At 44.4% G+C, this 17,122-nt stretch overlaps 1 protein-coding gene across 3 annotated transcripts in view; it reads left to right on the top strand.

The window, feature by feature from the left end:
- Nucleotides 1–7,691: 7,691 nt before the first annotated feature.
- Nucleotides 7,692–17,122, top strand: part of HECW1 (HECT, C2 and WW domain containing E3 ubiquitin protein ligase 1) — a 250,690-nt gene continuing 241,259 nt past the window's right edge. For all 3 annotated transcript variants that reach the window (XM_057365334.1, XM_057365332.1, XM_057365336.1), the window contains exon 1: nt 7,692–7,896. In XM_057365334.1, the coding sequence (XP_057221317.1) occupies nt 7,867–7,896 (30 nt within the window). In that variant the 5' untranslated portion in view covers nt 7,692–7,866. The remainder of the gene's footprint in view (nt 7,897–17,122) is intronic.

Raw genomic sequence — 17,122 nt, 5'->3', positions numbered from 1 at the left:
CATTACAGAATGACTGAGGGTGGCTGTGAATCTGTGCTTACTATAGCTGTATTCATATAATTTTGATTTTATAATTTGTAAAAATAACATAGGTCTTCACCCCAYATGAAATGAAGTGTACATGCTGTTGGATGTTTGGACTCTTGAGATGGATTTCCTGCAAAAAARCTCCAAAAAAMCAAAAAACCTGAAAATCTCAGAACAAAACAACTGATAGATGTGAAGCATTGTGACAATCAAACAACAAGAGCAGAAAAAATGTTTAGAAGAGACATATGGCTTACCATGCTGGCCCATTTTTGGTTGATCTTTTTCCAATCCTTCTGCTCTCTCAATATAACCTCTCTCTCAGTCCCTCCTTTATTCTGTAAGCCCATCTGCCTTCATCTGTTAATTCAACCCTCTGTTACTACTGAATTGTTTATCAGCCAAATGAATGTGGACGATGAGCTCTTCTATTCACTCCAACCTAGTTAAAACAGGCCTGCTACTCAGTGGTGGGCCWGTGTTGAGAAAAATGTAAATAATTAATGATTTGTCTGGAAACCTTTAAGAGGGAGGCCAAAACAACTGAGCATTTGGCATCTTCAAAAAAAWTTTCAAGGCCTAGATGCAGGCAGGAATAACCTCATCTTCACCACCCTACTTAGTACACAGTGATTTTTGGCTTTGTGTGTTTTCACAAGGTAAGAGGAATATCCCTGCTTGTCTTGGACTTGATCCTCTTCCAGTTCAATCTGGGAGAGATCTCATGAGGTATCTGAACTAACTCAACAGGCTTAGCYACTCATGAGAGATGAGTACTCATGATCTCAGCTTTTTTCTCCTCCTTGGAAAGCACTGCTTGTCCACGTGCATTCACCTCTCTGTAGCGTACCAGTGGGAGTTGTTGGTCTGACTCCCATTTGGCTAGTGGAAAATTAACCCAGTAAAGCAGTGGGTACTGAAGGACCAAGGGAAAGTTTCAGCAAGGAGGTGTCAGACCATCAGATGAGAAATGGGGTGAAGAACAAAACCAGAAGCAACCCCTTTTCACAAGGGTTCGTTCAGCCCTTTTGAATACCCACCATCATCAAACAAAAACGGCTCTGGCTGCATTCTGTTACAATGTCAGGGCATGTGTCTAAACATATTAATAGTTGCTGGTCAGTAATTCAGCAGTGCTGCTGTCGTGTTCCAGCYGTGGGGAACTGTGAGGAGTTCTTTTAAAATGGATGGTCAAGAACAAAATGAAGTCAAACCAGACAAACTTTGTATCTGAGAACCATTTATTAGCCACGAAAACAAGAATAAGTAGTTGCCCACTAAAGGGGGCTGGAAAAGACAGCAAAAGAGAAAGGAAAATGGAAAAGGAATGGGGAGAAAGAAAGGAGACAGAGGGAGAGAGCGGGTGTTACCACCAGCAGGACCAGGGGTGCCGTTGGCATCCACATGACGGGAATGAGCGCTGCTGCTGGAGGGAGAGCAGCTCAGGGAGAGGAGCGGCTCCCGCAGCGATGGGTGCTGGACACACGGTGAGTGGACACTCGGACAGGACYGGGACCCTGGGTGGAGTCAAAGAAAGGATCGTGGTGTCAGGTGAGGTTGGAGGCAGGCAGGTGGCTCAGGCAGGACAGGCGGCGGCTGGACCAGGCGAAGGAGCGGGGCGAGGCAGACGCTGCACTCGAGGCTTGGAGGGCAGATGGAATCCTGCCGAGTTCCAGGAGGGAAGGAGGATACGTGGGGGTGAGAGAGAGCTAGCGAGGGCAAAACCCAGGCAGGCTGGAGCCGGAGCAAAAGAACCCCTCAGCAGCAAAACCACCAGCAGTGAGCAACAAAGAGCAAAAACCCCAGCCACACGCCCACAGAGACAGACCCCCCGCCAAAGTCCAGCTCCCCAAAGTCCAGCTCCCCAAAACTCAGCTCCCAAGGTTCAGCTCCCCAAAACTCAGCTCCCAAGGTTCAGCTCTCCAAAGTCCAGCTCCCCAAAACTCAGCTCTCAAAACTCAGGTCCCCAAAGTCCTGCTCCAAGGTTCATGGCGCAGTTGATTTTTWTACCYSCTGGCTCCTCCCAAAGTCTGCCTGCTGACCAGGAGACCATTGGCCCAGTCCAACCTTCTTCCATTGGTGGAGCCCTTCCACCATCTGATTGGAGAAAAGTCTCTGGGGGGAGCAGTGTCTCCAGGTGCCCATGTGAGGTGTTGCCAGGCAAAATCCCCCCAGAGACAAGGCTTCACCCATGTCCTGGTTGCCTCCTGCAGGCTGCACATGCGCACCCCTTCCCCAACATGCCTCTGACAGTCGGTGTTGAAGCAAACCAAGATTAAAATGGCTCCTCACAGCTGCCTGTGTGAAAGGTAAACTTGATGAGTTTTTATCAAAACTAGTCCTTTTGTGGGAGTGTCTTCAAACCTATTCCTGCAATTAGAGATTTTCTCCATTTGYGCCTTCAGAGGAAGTCTCAGTTGAAATTAAAACTAAATATATATTAATTAAGCCAAATCAGTATGGTGCTGTGACTCTTCAGGGAACTCTAGCTCTCTTCCGGCTTAATTGTTGTAGTTGTGATTTAGGATGACTGTAGTTGTGATCATTTTGTGATGATGAGGCAACTTTCCCCCTATTCTAGCAGGGATTTCTAAGAAGAAAAGACTTGCACATATACTTGCAATGTCCAATGTCATGCAAYCATTCAATCATTAAACTACTTGAGACTTCTCACACATATTAGATGAGGGAGTCTCAAATATACTGAGTTCTTTTAAGTTTTATGACAGCCAGGCAGAGGAGAAGAGACTCTGATAAAGGGTATTCCCACACCTACTTTCCCGGTGTGGGAGAAAAAGCTGTAATGTGAACTCACCGTTCGCTGATGATATATCAAGGAAGCTACAGGAACACCCATCAAAATAATTTCATTGGTGGCAGAACAACAYGTGGGCTCAATCTTTGTGTCATCGAACATGCTTTATGAATTTTTTTCATTAAGTAGAGCCTTAGTTGTAAAAATAATTGGTCTCTTAGCAGCATTATCATGGGTTTTATGCAGGAAAAATATGCAGTGTGTTTGCCCACGTAGAATAATGTTTCATAATCACTGATTCTCTTCTGTCAGCAATGCTAATATTTAACCTCCTTCTGTTTTGAAGCTGGTTATCATTTGCTCCAGAAAGAGAATCAAGACAGAGGAATATGAACTTAACAGGGGCAAACGTGAAACCAGTGTATATCTACATGTAAAAACAATTAGGTAAACTGCAAAATTCAGGCCATGCAAATGATTGCAGCTGAGGGGCTAGATTTCTTTTGATCAAGTTGATTAAACACTCCAGTAATTCAGTCCCTCTCTAAAGAAGCTTCTCTGYACACCCAGGATAAAACAGGGATAGTGTTAGATCTGTTGCATAGCATGCTATCTGCTCCTGTGAGCAAGAACGTTGATAGGGSGTGCAATCCTGCTGGTACAGAAATCATTTTTAACTGCCCTGTATCATTCCCCAACAGTTATAATCTTTGGTCAATTGTTCTAGGAGAGTGTTAATCATGGCATCCCCAAATATTCAGATCTGGGCTGCCAGAAAGGAAGAAAGGTTACAGTGACTAAGAAAAAGACAGCTCCTGCCCAAGAGCTGCTAAGAGAAAGCACTCTGTTAGGGCCTGAAATCTGAGCACCTACACCAGACAAGTACCTACTGCTATGCATAATTGTGGCATCCAGCTGAGATATGAGTAAACCCATCCGTAGGCCAAAATATAGTAAAAGACATAGACTGCATAAGCCAAGTGCCTCTTTAAAGACAGTCTTTGAGTGTCAGTGACAAGAGTTCTGAGTCCCAACAGAATGAATAATCCAAAGTCAGAAGCCACAGAAGACATGTCTGAGAATATCACATGGAGAAGATGAGCCTAGCATCTAGAAATGCTGCCTTAGATCATCTGAGTGGCTGTTTCCTTATTGGGCGAMAACTGTTTATTGGTAAAATTTAGTGCATGCTAAGTTGCAGAAAAGAGATGTACTTGGCATTTAGCTCAGCTGGAGATGAATGCAGCATAAAAAYTTAGGATATGTCCAAGTGTACATGTGAACTGTTAAATTATCCTATTCTGCCAAGGTGGTGGATTCCCACTTACCAGTCATCCAGTCTTTATATGAAAACCACCTACAGCCAGTGGCAGAATAACAGCTCTGCTCCTATGTCTGACTGATTCAAAGGTCAATATAAAGCTTAAGCAGCTTGAAGTTGCTCTCAAACTTCATACAGCTTTAAGGCAGGAGCACCCCTAGTCAATGATTTAGACTGATCATTTCTTCTTTCAGAAAAGCTCTCCTGGGGMAAGTCTGGGTCTGTTTGTACCTGGCCTCCTACAAATAGATATGAGTATACTCTGTGAGAGACTTTCTCAGTCCTACTGTCATCACTCAGACCAGTTTGAGTCTTGCAGAGAAGGACATTAGAGGGGGTTTTTATTTTTTTTTATTGGCTGTAACACGACAATCAACGTAGTTGTCTATTTCTCCACATCAAGATGTGCCTGACATTTTTAAAGAATAACTAAAATTTCCATTTTTTTTTCCACTTATTTGATCAAAGCACTTAAAAATAACTACAAAGTATACTAAAGCAAGTAGACATTCCTCTGATATATACCAGGCATGAGCCACCAGAATGACAGATTTTGGAAATGCAATGGAATCTGTCCTGTGCCAACTCAAGTGAGTATATTTATCTATGTACCTCAGAAGTATTAGGTAGGGAAAGATGTTTGTTTCATCTCGCTTTTYCCACCCTCCCCAAGCCATATTGTTCTTGCTTCCATTTCCTCTTTTTGCAGGAATATTCTCTGCAAAATTTCCTGCAAAACAGACAGGTATCTTGGTCACTTGCTGTCTGWATCATCTTCATCTTATACTGCCTGCAGACCTGTCCTGAGGCATGAATCTGGCTTAGTTTAATRTCTGAAAAGACACCACGAGTTGTCAATAAGCCTGTGGAACAGAAAAATGTACTTTTTTGCTTAGTCTGTGGGAGGCTGGGAAGTGTATAAAAGGTGGGCATATTAAATTCTGAGTTTTTTTTATTATATAGATAAGAATCTGAACTGCCAAAATTTAGTCTAATTTTAAAGCTCCTTATGCATTATGTAACTCTCCTCCTTTTCAGCAAAATGAAAAGTTATAATGCAAACCACTTTATTTCCAATATGTTTAAATTCATTCTTTTGAGGAACAGTAGGGCAAAATGTGCTCTTCAAAACCTGGTTCATTTTCTGAACCAGTTTCCACATTCATCTTCTGCTCAGTATTTGAGTGTACATCTACTGGAAGTGGGTACGCATTTTGCCTCTTGATCCTAATTTTGATCTCTGTTTTTACTCAAATTCCAGCAGRGACAATTTTTAACTTCCTTCTCTTATAGGAGATTTGGGATGTTATTTTCAGTCTTAAAGGAAAGCAGGGGTGGTAGCGTGTGAAGATGAAAGCATATGCTCTGTACCCCTAAGGAGGTTTCTCAGCCCAAGTCCACAGCGCATGATAAGGTCTTGTGCTTTATATCTCAYGGCCTTGTGCTTTGTATCTCATGGCCCTGAAGTGTGTTCCTGGCAGTTCTGGCTCCTCGTTGCACACCCGTAATGTTTAGCTGCCTCCAAAATTCATAATCAAACTTGAAGTTTGAGCTGCTGGATTTAGACGGTTTTTTGAACATGTTCATTTAGCAGGTTTTCCTGGCTTTGTTCACTTAATGTTTTTGATAAAACCAGCATGTGTATCCACCGTCGGAGATGAGGAGTATGTCTCACTTTAATACATGATGTAKAATTACACCAGTTACCCACAAGAGMAGAAGGAGTTGGRGTAAAAGCTCAGAGGGGGCAATGAATCAAGAGTGAGGAGGTTTGGACCAGTTGACTACTCTGTTCCAGAAAATTGCTGTGTGACCTTTGGGCAAATGTCACATTTTCATTCCTGTGACCCTCTCCCTCACCTCTATTTTTTTCTTTCCTATTTACACTTTTAAAGTGCAAAGGCAAAAGCACATGCCTACCATAGGCAGTTCCAGTGTAAATGTTGATACACAGATTTAAAACAAGGAGGCAGATATCCACTTGGAGGCCCCCTGTAGGTATTTGTCATCATGGTCCACTGCAAGCTATGATCAATGGATGGCTTTGCTGATGAGGAGAGCCACTGTTCTTGCCCAACATCACCTGAATTTCTCCAACACCTGCAGAAGCGTGTACTGAGATGCACATTTGCTCATGTGGCMTTCATGACCTGGTACGCCTTTTGCTTTGCCTTGCTCCTGGGGAAGAGCTGCAGCTGCTTTGTGATGACAAGGCACCACTTTCTTCCCACTCTGAATGCATAGGGAATTAGACCACTTACTGGTCTTGTATGGGGATAATTTTGACTGCTGATGTATTTCTTCTTTCATTAATGTTATAAAGTACCATGCCATTCTCTTCCCCAAATTCAATTTGATTTTTCTTCTGAGGTTTCCGCTGATMCACAATTCTAATTTCTCCTGTTTCACTTCTTGAAGGAAGAAAAKGAGATTGTCAAGTGGAAATTAGAGGCCACAATGTGTCTGAAAGTATTTTGGAGCGAATTGATTAAAAAGTTACAGTATTTCTTGAACTGACACTAAGCACAATAATTGCAAGATCCTAAGAAATTTGTATGAGGGGAGATTGCAAAGAAGGTTTTAGAAACAAACTTAGCTTCATCTGTGAAGTTAGTGGACACATTTGTGGCTTTTCTCAATGTGTTTTTGCTTTAGGATACAACTTAAGATCCAGAAGAGTCTTGAAAAATGTGTATATTTAGTAGTGGGTAGGTGTGAATCCACTCCAACAGGACGGTTTAAAAAAAGTGCTATTGTAAGAAAACTTGTATCTAGAAAAATGAGGTGAGGGGGTAAGCAGGCCTCTGCAGGATTGTTCTGTCTTTGCCAGCTGACAAGAAGAGCTGTTCTTCAGCCCTTTTGGCTGGTGGGTGCAGRCACAGCAAGTTGCTGCTGGAAGCTGTTGTTCCCTGCAGTCCCAACAGCACTTCTGGTCTATTTCCAGTGAGATGGTTGGCAAGACCTGTCAGAGAAACGAGTGTAGAGCACCACTGTCCCCATCCTGAACGGCATTTTGAAATTTGCTCTTTTCACAGCTGTGCCTTTCTTTGTCCAGGGGTTCAAGTCATAAAGCCTGGTCCAGGAGGAGAGGCTGGGCATGACGGTGGTGAATGGTGCATGTTCCTTAGGGGAGGAGACACAGCTGCTAGRGCAGCAATGCCGCCCCAGCTCTCGTTTAGGTGTGCGGCCAAAAGCCTTTAATGATCGCTCCGGAGGCTCTGGCACTGGTGAACAGTTGGTGTGAGGGCAGCAACCCCGACTTCAAAAGGGCAAAGAGGAGAACAGGTTGACTTTTTCCGCCTCCATGCCCGATGTGGGGTAAGCTGGGTTGTGTGCGGCGGTGTCCCCGTGGGATCAAGCTGAGGAGAGCCGGGATGCTGTGCGGGGGAGGACGGTGTGAGAGGAGGGAGCGGGCGGCTCGCAGGTGGGCTCCGCGGGCAGGCGGCCGGGGACAGCGCCGGGCGGGCGGGAGGAGCGCGCTGAGGGCGGGCCGGGCCGGGCGGCGCCGCCGGGAGCCCGCCGCGGCGTGTGGTTGGCTCCGGGCGGTCGGTACTCAGCGACAGGCGGCGAGGTGGGAGGAGGCTGGTGGGGCGGAGGAAGAGGAGGAGGAGGAGGGAGCGCGGCAGCGCTGCGGAGCGTATCAGCCGGTGCTGGACTATGGTGCGGCTCGGCGGGGGCTGACACGCCGGCACCCCGCCCGCCTTCCCTCCCTGCCGGCTGACAGGCACGTGTGGGATGTGAGACCTGCCCTCGCCGGGGGAGCATGAGCTGTGCCCAGGCCGGCATTGTCCAGGTACGAGGGGCTGCTGCCGCCCAGCCCCGGGTGAGGGTGGTGGGGCCGGGGCGGAGGCGGGTGGCGTCGGCTTCCAGCGGAGAAGTGCGAGGCGGGATGGAGCTGGTAGCGGCCTCGGCTCTGGAAAAGGCCCTTCCCGGGGCAGGCAGCCCCCGCCCGGCCGGCGGGATGCGGTGGCGGGTCGTGGGTGTGCGCTGTCACCGTGCCCGGCTGCGCGGTGCCGCCTTTGTGCCTCGGAGATCCGTGCGGGATGGGACCCACGGCCGTGCCGGGGCGCTGCCCTGGGCGGGGGGCGGCGGCGTGGAGGGGTCGTTCTCTCGTGTTGGGCCCCTGTGGGTTACGGGCTGAGCCATCGGCCTGTCGGCTGAATTCCACCAGCGAGCAGATAGTGTAGAATTATGATGAGCGACTTGCCGGCGGAGATTGACATCATTTGGGGATGTGGATGCACGCAGGCGGTGATGAAGAGTCCCGTGCCGAATTTTTGGTGGTAACGTCCCTTCCTTGTAAAAGCAGAAGCCCCCAGTTTWGGTTCTTGGCTCCCTGACAATGCAGCAAAATTTAAAGCATGAACTGTCTTTTTTTCCCCCATGCTCTGTTGCCAATCTTGTGACTTCATATTTTGGTTATTACCTTGTGTTATTATGTAACTGCATTTTTTTCTTAGCAATTATAAAAATAACTTATAGGTACGTTAAGAACATTTTCCTAGCCTGTAGCATTGTCAAATGCTGCGTTTCTCATTTTGCAGCCTGCATAGATAATGGGTTTGTACTGACATGGGCAGTACAATTCATTTTGTTCTCTCTTGCATCGTTTCCCGTGTGCTTCTCTGTAGTTGCAGAAGAAATTACTCGGCCTGGGTTTAGATTTTTGCATCCTGCTGTTTGGTGGACCTGCAGTAGGGCCTTTTTTTTTTTTTTTTTTATGCTGCACTCAGCAGAAGTGCGTAGTGAGACTGTACAACAGTCAGTCAGGCTGTGCTCCTGTCCCTGTGTTTACCAGCACCACTGTCTCATTCTGTGGGGCACCTAGCTCTGTCTGAACAGGGCAGCAATTAGGGGCAGGGTGCTGCTCTGCCAGTGGTGCCACATAGCAGGTGGTCAGCTGTGCCTTTCTGATTAGTGCTCATGTGAGGATTGTAGTTATTACAGTAATTCATTTTAGCTTGGGGATTCATTTTGAAAATTTGGATTTTCCACTAAGAAGGGATTATCATTTCTCTGTGTAGTACATGTGTTTTGTGAAGAAGTAGAGTACGGTATGTATCCTGGCTGCTCTCTCTGCTTCCCTTCTGTCTCTGAAGTGCACATCCAATTTGGACAACACAGGTGCAATGTTGATTTTCATTCCACTTCTGGAGCCAGAAGTAGATGTAAAAGGCAGCACATGCTTAGTCAACCCACAACACTCATCCTGTCAATGCAGTCTCAGTTTAGTGCAGGGGAGAAGAGTGTCTGTTCTTACGGAAGAAATGTGGGGTCCATTTACTTGTTTGTTTCAGGAGGGTGAGCAGGGAATTAGCTGAGAACAAAGAGTGGTTGGTCAGATGGCCAGCATTTGTGAGCAGYGTGTGAGTCAGGGGTGGATGGAATGTTTTGTCGCTGGTGTGATACTATCGCTACTGKGTTTCTGACTTAATGTGACCTGAGYTTTGGACTCYTAAACTTTTAATATCTATCAGCTTACTCATTTGAAACCAGAGCAGGCCAGAGCACAGACTGATACAGTCAGTGACTTTATCAGGAAGTCTCAATATCTGAACGTGACRGTGATTTATTTTTTGTGTACATTTATTGTGTACATTGTGCTCAGAACRTCACAAATAATTGATCCCAAATCCGTGTGCTCAGTATTTTAAGTGCATTCTAATAAACAACATGGTACTTACTGTTTTCCAATAAATATCTGGCTAAGACCTGTTAYTAAAGTGCATCTTTCAGTGGCTTTGTGTTTCATATACATGGCATGGAATCTAGCATCCTTTGCCATTGTGAGAAAATACCTGTGAAGCTTCACAGAGTTTTGCACGTGCTGTGTCTGATGCTAAGTAGCCTTCATTCGAGGTAGASCTAAATCCTTTTCCTTGCGTCCTTTTGAACAGTCTTCTCACAAACAATACAATGACTTGGAAAAATAGTGGAAGTGAAATTTAGCTTGTTAATTGCCTTTTGAAATACTGCAAAAGATGCAGCCTTGGTATTGTGAGCAGGATTCAGGTTGTGAGAGCGATAGTGTTGAACAGTTGGTGTTTGGCTAGGAGCTGTTCTAACAAAGAGGATGGGTTGCCTGTGTTTTAAAGCTGCTGGATCTGCCTTGCATATGCAGGCATTAAGGTTGCCCCTGTGGTTTCACTTCTGGAAGATGCTTTTAAAAAAAATACCCAGCAAAACAACCTCCTCATTTCCACAYCAGTTAAATATTTTGTAAAGTTCAAACAGAAGGGCTTTTAATAATTAAAAAAGACAGTTATTCCAAAGTATTTTAGTTTGGGATGATAGATTTTGCCAGAGAACACAGCTTATCTTCACTATGACTTCTGATCTTTCTAAATGTCTCTGTGGTTCTTAAGTCTTTCCTGATGTAGTTTCCTCCAAAGTTAGGGCTACCTACAAGGCATGCATAGATCATAGTCTTTGTGGACTTCTAGAGAGAGGGAGAGCTCGARCTTTATACAAGTGCCCTGGCTTGCTGTCCCTCCTGTTCTGTGGAAGGGGTGCTTGCCAGCCTAAGTGAAAGTTACGCCTTTGTGAAGAGTACGGCAGACAGTTCAGCTGGGTGTCTATAGATACGTTTGGCTTACATGGGTGGATCATGCCTACAGCTGCCACACTTTCCAGCAGATACATCTATGAACCATCATTGCATTGGGAGTCACCCTCACCTCAGATGCTCCCTTGCCTCCAGTGGCACCTGTGCTGCCGGGAATGTTGCTGTAGCATTGGCTGTTTCCCTCAGATTGGCTTGCAGKAGCTGGAGGATGATCCTGCCCATACGGGTTTGTGTATCTGCCTATTAGCAGGAAAAGGAATTGTGACGCCCCCTTTTCTTCAGGATGTCTGTTGTTTGTTTACACTCAGCGGCTTTCTCGGTTTTGGCAATAAGGAGATGAGTCAGTTTTGCTTCTGTTTAAGGCTTTTTTTACCCATTTCTCCTGTAACATTTCATGTGCTGTTTTGATTTGGCAATGGCTGAATGGCAAATACTGCAGGCGTTTGGTTTACTTCCTTTGAAGTATATTTCTATTTGCCTTGGATATCATGATCATTAATTCTAATAAAGTTTAAAACAGACTAGATCTTATGTACTTACATATTTGTCCTAAAACACAGCAATACTTTGTTTTCTACTGGTAATCTCAGAGGTGTGGGGGTCATGCAATTCAGAAAAAAATAAAAGTACGGCCAGTAGCAAAGGGCAAGATAAGGTGCCACCTACTCTAGTTGATGTTTTCCGGCTGAGATCTGAGGCCAGCAAGATGCTTAGAATTAATTAAGAAGAAATGGCAAGGTTCTTTGATGCAAGGAGCCCAGGGCCATTTTCCTTACARTTAATGAATGGTGGCTAGGCAGCTGTATAAAGGACTTGTGAGTCAGTCTTGGCCTTTTTTGATCAGCTATGCTTGGCTAGGGTATCCTATTGTTAGCTCTGAAGTAGGAAGTTTTTATTTTTCAGTCAGGGCTTCTTAGGTGGTGCTCGGACTGTCCCTTGGTAAGGTGGTTTCCTCAATCTCAGATGTTTGTGGAAAATGGGCCAGTAAGGYGGGTCCAAACCACGGGTGAACTGGGCTGTTGTCCCGGGCACAGACTGCTGGGGACAAGAGGCTGACTGTGGCCCCACGGACTGCTTTTGCTTTGACAGCAGGGTGGAGCTGCATTGGAGCCGGGCAGCAGCTGAACCTGAAGTGGGGTTCCCTTGCTGCAGTACCTGTTGTGGCTCCCATTTGTCCTCTCCCTCCAGTGGCAGCAGCAACAGAAACCACTGTCAGCTCCTCAGGGCTCTCCTTCCTCCAACTTTCCTTTTTGTAATCTCACCCTCCTTTTCCATGATCCCAGCTCCTCATCCATTTGTCTACAACATTGCCTATAATGCAGAAAAGCTGTGAGATGGCTTTGGGGCTGGGGTGGAATGATATGGCAAGCTGTTTCTTTTAGATCTTAAAACGGGGAAACCCTGGTGGTTGTGTTTGAAATATCAGACTTGGTGATCAGCACCGTGTTCCCCAGGGGATCRCTGTGCTCCATTGTATTGCAAAGTTCTCTGAGGACGCAGCAGTGCAGGCAGTGTTCCCTTGCTGCAGAGCAGAAGGTCTGTGGGAGAGARCGTGTGCACAGCAGTCAGGAAGCTTATTATTGAGGCCTACACTGAGGTTTCATTTTATGCATTTAGCAAAACATGCTCTCTCTTTCACACTTTCCAGATATTTTTATATTTCTCTGCAGATGCTTGTAGAACACCAACATTTGTTTGGTTTCAAGCCTGAATTAAAATTCCCAACCAGTGTCTGGAGGCAAAATCAAAAAGGCAAGTATTTCTCCCAGAATTAAAATCCATCTAAATTTGAGATTTGTTAACCCATTAAATAGTGATGCAGTRTATAATGTCTCTTGGACTGAATCACTTGTGTTTAAAATGGAACATGCTCTAAAAATAAATGGCTAATTGTTCCAGTGCAGTCAATATGGAATTTAGAGATGACTGACAGAGTGATTTGTCATCCATCTCCATAGCAAGAGTCATCTGGGAAGTCTGTGATGTTAAAGACATTTGTTTCTATTAACACCTTTAAAAGTAGTTTTGTTAATGAACTYTTGAACATCAGGACTGAAATATGTCATGTGGTATAATTAATTTTCCATTTCATAGGAAAATGTGTGCCATGTGCACCTTCAATTACTAAATCAGGTACCTCAGGTCTTGAAATATGTGGTTCAGCAGGCCTGTTTGTTTTGTTTTGGTTTTTTTTTTTTTAAATGAAGCATGAGCATGCTGTACCTCTGCTGCCAACAAAATGTTTTCACRCATCTCCATGTAAAATTTAGGATTGCATCCTGCAAGCATGGGAAGATCTGATGTTGTGCTACCCGCTGTATACTTTTTGCACAGGAGGATTGGTTGGGAATAACTCTCTGAAACACGTGTAAGCAGAAGAGGTAGAGCAGGAAATGGCCTGCTTTTCCCAAGGGATTGAAGGAGAGCAAGAGATGGGTAGAAATACTTGATGAGATGGTCAAACAAGTCATTCTTCAGCGTATGCTGGTGAAATGCCAGAGTGCTGGTTTTATGGAGCAAAGGCTGGTCAAGGAACTGTTCTCTGGGTCTTAAAAGTTGCTGTGACTTTTCTTCCTCCCTGAAACAARCCAGCCTGCCAAAGTCTCTCTCTCTGGCAGAATGTACATTACATGTTGTACACACTTTGCTGAGCTAGGTAAGAAGCAATGAAGTTGTGGATAATCCARCTCTGCTTATGAGCTGTATGCCTGTTATAATGCATTTCCTGGACCATTTGAACTGCAGTACTTGCAGCTGGATACCATGACTCATGTGTGGGACTACCTGTCTGGGCATCTAGGCACTCTTACAAGTGCTGGATAAACTAGTGGGATGAAAGGGATCATCTGATTTCCCAAGCTGGGCGACTTGCTGCTTTTCTTTTGAAATCTGGACCCTGTCAAGACTGATGGTGTCATTAAAGTAGGAGATAYTGTCTTATTCCAATATCTTAATGCAGCCTCAGGAAATTTTAAATTTGGAATTCACATTTCAGTGCAGAACACCCTTCAGGTGTTGGGTTATTTGTCAAACGTTTTTAATGATATGTTACAAAAAAACCCGAACAAAAACTATATCAGAGGCCCTAGGATTTTTTGTTTAAAAAAATACATACTTTCTCTTCAACAAGGTATGTTTTCTATGTGACTGCATAGTTGCCTTAAGAAGACAAAGAAAATATCAGATTCATTCTCTGAAGTGACATCTTGATTTAAATAKCTAACTTTGGTTGCTATATGCTTAACATGAAAAGTGGTGAAAGCAGATGAAATATTTAATCTTGGAGTCAGAACACATGTTTCCAAGATGATGCTGTTCAAGACTTGTGAAATGCCCAGTAGCCATTAGGTTGTCTCCTGCCTTGGTTGCAGGCCCATGGAAGCTGTGTAGAGATAGAGTAAGGTCTTCTCATGAACATTTAAGTTGACTAGTTTGACTGCACCATGCTCTCAAGTGGTAGTCAATGTGAGGTCAATACCATGATTCAGAAACATTACATATGTATTCTGAGTCACAAGCAAGACATGATGCTGAGATAAAGTGTTATTGAGTWTGGTTTAAGAAGGAGCAGTGCTCCTCCTAAAATTACTTGGAACTTTTCTTGATGAAGGGCAGTGTTGCAAGGCCACTGGTGATTTTTTTTTTTAACAGAACTGGGTGTCATAGGGAAGCTGGCTGTGTCCTGTGCCAGCATAAGCACTGACATTTCTTTCTGATTACTTGAGCAGCAGGCTAAAACAGAAACAGCTGTAGGAGTAACTACCCAGACCAGGTATTAAGGACTAATCAGCTGAACTGCATTTTCTACTTCAGTTCTTAGGCTTGAAAATGACTCCAATAGAGAAACACATGGTCTTGTGGTAGAACTCCTTTCTGAGACCGAATGCTTTGATAGTTTGTAAGAGTTAGGCTACTTGATTTACCTTACTTTTTGATTTCACTTCTTAATGTTCCTTAAGGATTATGCTTTGTGTGTGAAATTACCCATTTTTTATGTGAACAAAGCTCMCATTAAAGAATAAGATTTCTCACCTGACTAAAGGCAGCAGTTCTAATGTTGGTCTGGAAACTGCATCCTGATGTAGAACATTACCCACTCTTGAAATTTGGCTTTACGTTACTCTTTCATGCTCCTCAGAATGGTCACTGTCAAAGAATCGTCTTGCAGATTTTCAAAGACTCCCTCTCTGCACATGTTTTTTCATTCTCTTTGATAGTCTATCTCCTCCTTTAACCTTCACCCTCCTCAAGAACCAAGTGATTGCAAAGTACTGTTCTTTGTAGTGCAGTTTGCATTGGTTAAGCAATTTTATGTTTCATACAATTAAAACATGCTTAATAACTCAGACTAATTCTCCATACCCAATAATATGGTGTAGGCTAAAACCTTAGTATCTGTATTTGAGCAATGATATTATTAAAATTAAAAACATGTATCACCAATTGTAAGTTTCTGAGTTCTTAAATATTGGTATCTTTTGCATGGTGCAGAGAGGGTACTTGCTTATCCTGAAGTGTTTAGGGCAATTTAAAAATTAGGCTTTACTGTTGCTGGAGAGGGAATGAAAACATTTGGGATGTGGGAACAAAATCACAAGCAGGAGACGCAGCAAAACTGTACCACAGGTGTGGTAAAGTGTTCTAGGTGCCTCTGTGTGTTCAACTTGCAATTGAGCAATTGAGGTTGGTCTAGAGGTGGGTCCTGGAGAAGGACAGAAGCAGACAGCTTCTAGAAAAGGCATCTAAGGAACAGCTGCTTCACTTGCTCATTGGAGGCACATGGTAATTTTTTTTTTTTTTTACATGTCAGCTGTATTGTCTTGTCCAGCTTGGAAAATAATCACAAGCCTGGGGAGGTTGTTGCAGAACTTCTAGAAAGGGGCAGGCTGCCCTCATGCCCCCCTTTACTTTCCTTGTGTGTCTCTGCCTGGACCTGTCTGAAAAGGTGACTTTTTGAAGTTTGGAATAGTGGTAGTGGCTCATGCCAGGCTCCCTGCGGGGGTCTGTTAACCCTGCACTATCACCATCTTTCAAAAAAACCCTAAAAAATATCTAAGGGTCTGGGTGGAAATGAGTAACAACTCCTAAAAGACAGAACATAAAGAAGTTGCTTCATTGTAGCAAAAGGGTGATGTAGGGCTGCGGGGAAGAGGTTGTATGTTTAAACCTCTGGAGCAGGAATAGAAATGTTTCTAGTAGAGCCTCTGCTTCTGTAAAATGTCTTGATTGCCTAGTTCATATCATAATGATTTCCTAATGGTTATAAAATATGGATTTAGTRCAGGTGTGTGTGAATTATTTTTTGGTAAAATACGATTATGAGAATAAAATCCAAGTTAAATATATGCCTGATTTGACCTATTTTTTCCCAACCTAATTCTGCCAGCTCTGTGCGTGCACTTGTGATGTTTCCTGCTGAGGGAGTCCCGGTGACCTTAGAGAGACAAGGCACCTTAGGAAAGCTAATATGTAAGTGGTGGTAGGGGTAGCAGGCTCAGGGTTTGCATGAGATGGGATGTCAAGCTGACTCATCAAGGGGAAGATGTGAAACAGGGTGTTTTAGGAGGAGTCTGATTTAACACYGTATTATCTAGCAGCTCAGGAAGGGTCATTGTGAATAATGTGCTTGGCTGACTTGTGACCCCCTTGCAATAGGTCTGAGAGATGGACAGGAGATCAATCTACTTGATGGCCTTCTAATAACTCACTGAAAACCCACTTCATCTGCTTTAGCTACCTGGACCAAAAAGGATATAAATGCAGCATTGCTAATCMAAATAATCCTTGTGGGACCACGACAGGGGATATCCACATGCTGAAATGAAAAGTGATAAGAGGGCCTTAAGCAAATGAAGATCTAAGCTGCTAAGTCTACATGGCATATTGTGAGCTTACTAGCTTATATCCAGGACACTATAGCCRTGTTTCGTGCAGTACTGCACCAAAAAAGAGAGGCATGACAGATTATCTTGAGTTGGCTGYATGCAACTGGTTTATGTGCAGTGGTCTGCTGTCTCCAGTGCTTTTATTCCCCATGAAATGAATGCAAAAGTAGCTTGCTGCACCTCTGCCCTCTCAGTGTCACTGTGCCCTGCGTTAGCTGCAAAGTTGATTAAYAGTGCCTGAAGGGGAGGTAGGTCCTCAAAATCAGGAACTCCAGGACTGGTGTGTTGGGTAGGGCCTGGTGCTCAGGAGGGAGGAGCTGCCCTCCCCAGGAAGTGTGTTATTATTTCTCTTGTACCTGATTTAGATCAGACCTGGATCTGCGACTTTCCAGGAATGTGCCCTAACAGGCAGGGAGCTTCTCTAAGTGTGTGTGAGTATGGGACATGATTTACACCCATATGGCCAAAGTCATTATGTTCTACACTGAAGATTTGAAGATTCATTGAGCCAGAGAGGAGGGAGCATTATTCTGCTTTAGTGGGTAAAGGGAGAGTTTATGTGTGCCTTT

The sequence above is a fragment of the Malurus melanocephalus genome, unplaced genomic scaffold (genome assembly GCF_030028575.1).
Source record: "Malurus melanocephalus ecotype Western Australia unplaced genomic scaffold, MMel_1.1 scaffold_51, whole genome shotgun sequence".
Taxonomy (NCBI): Eukaryota; Metazoa; Chordata; class Aves; order Passeriformes; family Maluridae; genus Malurus; species Malurus melanocephalus.
This window is presented reverse-complemented; position numbering and strand designations above follow the sequence as displayed.